Source organism: Berghia stephanieae, chromosome 12 (assembly GCF_034508935.2).
Source record: "Berghia stephanieae isolate SIO BIC M18660-M18661 chromosome 12, UCSD_Bste_1.3, whole genome shotgun sequence".
Taxonomy (NCBI): Eukaryota; Metazoa; Mollusca; class Gastropoda; order Nudibranchia; family Aeolidiidae; genus Berghia; species Berghia stephanieae.
In genome coordinates this window covers 24,090,975-24,098,474 of record NC_088371.1, presented here as the reverse complement: position 1 = coordinate 24,098,474, position 7,500 = coordinate 24,090,975, and the positions used below count along the sequence as shown (strand labels likewise).

At 37.3% G+C, this 7,500-nt stretch overlaps 1 protein-coding gene across 1 annotated transcript in view; it reads right to left on the bottom strand.

The window, feature by feature from the left end:
- Positions 1–7,500, bottom strand: part of LOC144958166 (uncharacterized) — a gene marked incomplete in the record, with an annotated part of 170,196 nt that overhangs the window by 87,939 nt on the left and 74,757 nt on the right. The window contains 2 exon segments of the mRNA XM_078889934.1: positions 2,125–2,263; positions 5,388–5,476. Coding sequence (XP_078746060.1) covers positions 2,125–2,263; positions 5,388–5,476 — 228 coding nt within the window.

The following is a 7,500-nucleotide window of genomic DNA, read 5'->3' as shown; positions in this document are numbered from 1 at the left end:
ATAGAGAAAGAGAGAGAGATAGATAGAGAGAGAGAGAGAAAGAGAGAGAGAGAGGGATAGATAGAGAGAGAGAGATAGAGAGAGATAGAGAAAGAGAAAGAGAGAGATAGAGAGAGAGAGAGATAGAGAGAGGGAGAGATAGATAGATAGAGAGAGAGAGAAAGAGAGAGATAGAGAGAGATAGAGAGAGATAGAGAGAGATAGATAGAGAGAGATAGAGAGAGAAAGAGAGAGATAGAGAGAGAGATAGAGTGAGAGAGATAGATAGATAGAGAGATAGATAGATAGATAGATAGATAGATAGATAGATAGAGAGAGAGAGATAGATAGAGAGAGAGAGAGAGAGAAAGAGAAAGAGAAAGAGAGAGAGAGAGAGAGAGAGAGAGAGAGAGAGAGAGAGAGAGAGAGAGAGAGAGAGAGAGTAATCGAGAGTGAAACGCGGGACCTTAAGGTCAGATCACCAAAGTCGTGGAATCGTCAAGTACGAGTTGACAAAACACACCAAACGTCATAACCATGGTCGGTCCAGATTTTCACGATCGGCGGATCAAACCTCTGAAGTCTACATACGATCTTTACACCCCAATGTTTTATTCAATTTTGGGCGGATCAGACCTCTGATGACATCAATTAAATAAAACACGGTGCGCAAAGCTCGTATGGAGACATAGTTTGGTCCGCCGATCCTGAAAATCGGGACTTCAGAGGTTTGAACTGCCGACCATCAGTAGGTTAAGACAAGAAGTTAAATATAACTCAATTGTCGAATTGTCTATAATAAACTTTGAACTTGAACTCTGAACTTGTCAAAAGTCTTAAATCTCAGAATCCTTTGGTTTCAGACAGTTTTACATATTTCAAAGTCATTTTAATCTATATCGTTATGTGTAACATATATTGACATGTGTAATCTATATTAAGATGTGTAATCTATATCGATATGTGTAGTAGTAGTAGTATCGTTCGGCTACACTTCTATGTTCAAGGTATCAATCCAGGTTCGGGAGTCATCATCACATTTGTTGATGGTTTCAAATCCCCCTTCAAGTTTTGTCTCTGGGCAATCTAGTACGAGGTGGTTTGCATCTTGTGGTGCTTGGTTGCACTTTGGGCATGTTGGTTTTTCTTGGAGCCCCCATTTGTGCATGTTGGCAGCTGTTCTTGTATGTTTTGACCGTAGTCTATTTGCAGCTACCCAGTATTTTCTTGGTTGATCCTGTAGACCTGGGAGACTTTTACAGGGATCTTCAATTAGTCCCCCTCCTGTTGGTTTATTTCTTTTCCTCGCACCGGGCTTCTTGCGTGTTGTGGTTTTCTTTCTTTGATAGGTAGAAAGGTGAACGAGAGTTTAGTCTTGATGTTGGGGGCGCAGTTTTGTATATGGTTTGCAGAGGAGTTCCACTATCTTCTTCAGCTCTGGATATCCATTTCTGTGTTGCATCCTCTCTCCTCAAGTGGGGTGGTGCTATAGCGCTCATGACTGGCAGCCATTGTGTTGGGGTTGATTTAAGGCATTCAGTTACTATTCGCATCGAGTCTCTTAGTTTCACATCAACAAGGTTTGTATGGGCACTTCTCGTCCAAAGAGGAGCCGATATTCTGCCACATTGTAGCAAAGGGCCAGGGTTGATGTTCTGAGAAGAGTTTGCGATGCTCCCCATGTTGTTCCTGCCAGTTTTCTAAGTAAACAATTTCGTTTCCTTATCTTTCTTGCTGTACCCTCAGGACTATGTGTAACCTATATCGACATTTGTAATCTATATCGATATGTGTAATATACATCGACAGGTGTAATCTATATTGAGATGTATAATATATATCGTTATGTGTAATATACATCGACATGTGTAATCTATATTTACATGTGTAATATATATTGACATGTGTAATCTATATCGACATGTGTATTCTATATCGATATGTGTAATATATATTGACATGTGTAATCTATATCGACATGTGTTTTCTATATCGATATGTGTAATATATATCGGTATCTATAATCTATATCGATATGTGTAATATATATCGACATGTGTAATCTACAGCGGTATGTGTAGTAAACGTTTTCAGGACAAAAATGAATAAAAAGGTGCTGTGTTGTGTACGGTAGTGTACCCTTACCGTCCGGTTCTTTCAGTAGTAATCTATTACAGTTAATCTTGACCTCTTGGCTACAGTAGGTTGACCTGTCCTTGAGGGCGTCTATTTGGTCTGGATTCACGTCCAGGTATTTCAAGTCTAATTGACCTGATAAAAGTATCTGTTAGATGATAATGATGATAATGATGATGATGATGATGATGATGATGATGATGATGGGAATAATGATAATAATGATAATAATACTATTAATCACGATGACACTATTGGTGGTGATGAATAGAAGGTGGAGAAAGAGGAAGAAGAAGAGGAAGAGGAAGAGGAAGAGGAAGAGGAAGAGGAAGAGGAAGAGGAAGAGGAAGAGAGAAGAGAGAAGAGAGAAGAGGAAGAGAGAAGAAGAAGAAGAAAAGAAGAGAAGAGAAGAAGAAAGAAGAAGAAGAAGAAGAAGAAGAAGAAGAAGAAAGAAGAAGAAGAAGAAGAAGAAGAAGAAGAAAGAAGAAGAAGAAGAAGAAGGAAGAAGAAGAAGAAGAAGAAGAAGAGAAGAAGAAGAAGAAGAAAGAAGAAGAAGAAGAAGAAGAAGAAGAAGAAGAAGAAGAAGAAGAAGAAGAGAAGAAGAAGAAGAAAAGAAGAAGAAGAAGAAAGAAGAAGAAGAAGAAGAAGAAGAAGAAGAAGAAGAAGAAGAGAAGAAGAAGAAGAAGAAGAAGAAGAAGAAGAAGAAGAAGAAGAAGGAAGAAGAAGAAGAAGAAGAAGAAGAAGAAGAAGAAGAAGAAGAAGAAGAAGAAGAAGAAGAAAAAGAAGAAGAGAAGAAGAAGAAAGAAGAAGAAGAAGAAGAAGAAGAAGAAGAAGAAGAAGAAGAAGAAGAGAAGAAGAAGAAAGAGAAGAAGAAGAAGAAGAAGAAGAAGAAGAAGAAGAAAGAAGAAGAAGAAGAAGAGAAAGAAGAAGAAGAAGAAGAAGAAGAAGAAGAGAAGAAGAAGAAGAAGAAGAGAAGAAGAAGAAGAAGAAGAAGAAAGAAGAAGAGAAGAAGAAGAAGAAGAAGAAGAAGAAGAAGAAGAAGAAGAAGAAGAAGAAGAAGAAGAAGAAGAAGAAGAAAGAAGAAGAAGAAGAAGAAGAAGAAGAAGAAGAAGAAGAAGAGAAGAAGAAGAAGAAGAAGAAGAAGAGAAGGAAGAAGAAGAAGAAGAAGAAGAAGAAGAAGGAAGAAGAAGAAGAAAGAAGAAGAAGAAGAAAGGAAGAAGAAGAAGAAGAGAAGAAGAAGAAGAAGAAGAAAGAAGAAGAAGAAGAAGAAGAAGAAGAAGAAAGAAGAAGAAGAGAAGAAGAAGAAGAAGAAGAAGAAGAAGAAGAAGAAGAAGAAGAAGAAGAAGAAGAAGAAGAAGAAGAAGAAGAAGAAGAAGAAGAAGAGAAGAAGAAGAAAAGAGAAGAAGAAGAAGAAGAAGAAGAAGAAGAAGAAGAAGAAGAAGAAGAAGAAGAAGAAGAAGAAGAAGAAGAAGAAGAAGAAGAAGAAGAACTCAACTATGCGCCTATGAGCGGGATTCGAACCCCGGACCTTCCAGTCCGAAGGCGTGTCATATCACTGGACAAAATAGGTGCACAATAAATAGGGAATAAATCCTAACTTGTAAATTGTATTCTGTAAGGAAAATTTCCACGGAGATATAACTATTGTTTTTGTTGTTTTTAAGGGTTTTGGCGCTTGCACACATTTAGGTCATATCAGCGTCAGTAAAAAGGAAGAAAATGGATTAGTAAAAAGTTCTCGAATTACAGTTAAAGCAACCAAGAATAAGCAAGATAAAGAGGAATTACAATTAACCAGTAGATTTTTGAAATTTGTGACACACCCTCACACGTGCTCGGACAAACATAGTTGGTTATTTATAAACAGTAACGTGAATGGAATCGACCCCTCTCTGATCATTGTTATTGTTTTTATACCGCCAAATGGGTGACTAGTTTTCACACAATTTTCTTGATCAGATTATAAACGTTTAGGTTTACACATAATTTTCTGTGTTGGTTCTATTGATCAAGCGGTAGAACAGTGGGTATTTTACTTAAGCACAAACCATCGATAGTAAAACATGTGTAGTTTGCTGTGTCTACCAATCACTGCCATTGTTTACATTATGACGATTGTCTGAGAGGCGTGGTTATCTACCTGTCTATTATTTCAAATATATGGAACAGATTTAGATTTCAAGAACACATTATCAGTGTACTTAGTTTGAGATCACTAAATGTCTCATCCAGACACACATAGGCCCTCAGAACACACTCAAATGTTTACATCTCATATATAATCACTAAAATAATACAGTGCATAACAGAGAGGTGATTAACAAGACAAAAAGTATCATCTTCCAGGCAAATGTATCTTGCCAGGACCAGGACAAAACCAAGTAATCTCATTCCAAGACAAAGACAAAAAGCATGTTGGAAAACAGAGAAGACACAGTAAGTGCCTCTGATGGAAATAAATATAAATGAGTAAATGTGACTCATTGATATATATATATATATATATATATATATATATATATATATATATATATCAATGAGTCACATTTACTCATATATACTCATATGATATAACATGTTTCGTGTATACTTGAAGAAGGCCAAAAGCCGAAACGTCGTTTGCTTTGTGTTGTTCCCTTATTATATATATATATATATATATATTATATATATATATATATATATATTATATATATGTCGTTTGCTTTGTGTTGTTCCCTTATATATATATATATATATATATATATATATATATATATATATATATATATATATATATATATATATAAGGGAACAACACAAAGCAAACCACGTTTCGGCTTTTGGCCTTCTTCAAGTATACACGAAACATGTTATATTATGTAAACTTCCTGCCCACTATGGTAGCAGTGCTTCCTCAAAGAAATTGTCAAAAAGGAGGATTTTTTTTAGAAGCCTGCCGAAGGGGGGTCCGGGGGCATGCTCCCCCGGAAAATTTTAAAAATTGACATGCAATTAGAGCCATTTGGAGCCACTTTGGCATCAAAATTATGATTTTTGTTAAGCACTCCAATAAAAAAAAATTTCTTGAAATTTTCCGCGGATATTTCTCTTGGTTTTTGACAAGTGCGGATTTTTCACGGATCATTAAAAATGAGGAAATCCTCATAAAAGCGGAAAAGAGGAAGCACTATGGTAGGTCAGGGACCCCAATCGGGATGAGACTAAAAATGTAATAAGTGGAGCTTTTCAATGCGTATTGCTCCATTCACTCCCCAGAAAGGCCATCTTACGCTATGCTCTCCTTCGTGGTGAATGATCGTTTTTCCTTGGGGTGGACTCGCAATGAATTTACATTCAGCCAGGAATGGGTCAACACCACCTGTGGAATGACAGGAACAGGGATGGGGGTGGGGGTGGGGGGTGGGGGTAAGTGGGAGCGACAGTGTGGAGGATGATGATAATGATGATGATGATGATGATGATGATGATGATGATGATGATGATGATGATTGATGATGATGATTGATGATGATGATGATTGATGATGATGATGATTGATGATGATGATGATGATGATGATGATGATGATGATGATGATGGGGATGATGGTGATGGTGATGGTTATTATGGTAATGATGGTGATGATGATGATGAGTATGAGGCTGAGGATGATGATGATGACGATGATGATGATGATGATGATGATGATGATGATGATGATGATGATGATGATGATGATTGATGATGATGATTGATGATGATGATGATGATTGATGATGATGATGATGATGATTGATGATGATGATGATGATGATGGGGATGATGGTGATGGTGATGGTTATTATGGTAATGATGGTGATGATGATGATGAGTATGAGGCTGAGGATGATGATGATGACGATGATGATGATGATGATGATGATGATGATGATGATGATGATGATGATGGTTTATGGTGGTGATGATGGATGATGGGTGATGGTGATGGTAATGATGTGATAGATGGTTCTATAGTGATACTGGTGTTGTAATTAACCAGTAGATGCTTGACCAATCAAAATATGGATTTAGTGACACACCTCCAAATGTGCTCGGACAAACATAGTTGGTTGTTTATAAACAATAAATGGTTCGAAGTCAATCGGGTCTTTGTTATTGTTTTATTTTCATCCGCGTTTATGAGTAATTCTCACTAAACTGTATTAACCTGACTATAAAACAGAGAGATGATTTTCAATGAAAAAAAAAATCATCTCCCAAAACAATATCTATGCATTCGACTGTTTCCCTCCCAGCCAGGACTCCGGCCAGGGCCAGGACAAAACCAAGTAAGCACATTCCAAGACAAAGACAGAATGCACGTTGGAAAACAGATATCGGGGGATAGAAGACACAGTATGTACCTCCTTGCCCACTATGGGAGGTAAGGAACCCCACCCAGACTTTCTTTTTTGAGTCACTTGGTCCTCCAGACAACAGACAAAGCCGAAAGGACAGAGAATGGGAGCGATCTATATTCCATGTTTTCGTCCAACCCAGTCATCAATCACATAACAGCTGTACAACGATTGGACATTTCTCAATGTATCTAAACACGCTGCTTTGTTTATGAAAGTTGTAAACATACCCATGAGTCATGCTGAGCAAAATGACCAATTGTAACGTTGGATATTTCTTAAATTGTGAACACTTTTCACTAAGTGGGTCACTTTGAGCACATTTTGCAATGTGACCAATGACCTCGAGCACATGGAAAGTAAATATAGATCATGCCCATTGATAAGACATGGAACGAGATAAAAAAAGGTTTGCTCGGGATAGAGAAGGATGGAAACGGTTTGTCTGTATCCTATAGATAGTTCAAAGATGACGTCACTCAGGTTATTGCTTTTTGCCATCCGCGTTTATGAGTAATGCTCACGGAACTGTATTAACCCGACTATAAACGTTTAAGGATACATACAGTTTTGGGTGTTGGTCCGTTATACTTCCGGATGGCAATGTTGTGAGCTTCTTAGCCAAGCGCATACTATCTATACCCTGACCCAGGGTGAAAAAGGCAATGATGATGATGATGATGAACACAGTTAAGTGAAAATTACTCATGAACATGGATGGCCAAAAAAAACACAAAAAACAAACAATAACAAAGACCTGAGTGACGTCAACTTTGTTCTATCTCGAGATAGTGTGCGCTTGGCTAAGAAGCCCATAACCTTGCCATCCGGAAATATAACGGAAATATAACTATGTGTAACCATGAACATTTTTGGTCTGGTTAATACAATTAAGTGAGAATTACTCATGAACATTGAAGGCAGAAAACAGTAACAAAGACCTGAGTGTCGTCATCTTTAGTTCTATCTATAGATAGTATGCGCTTGGCTAAGAAGCTCATATCAT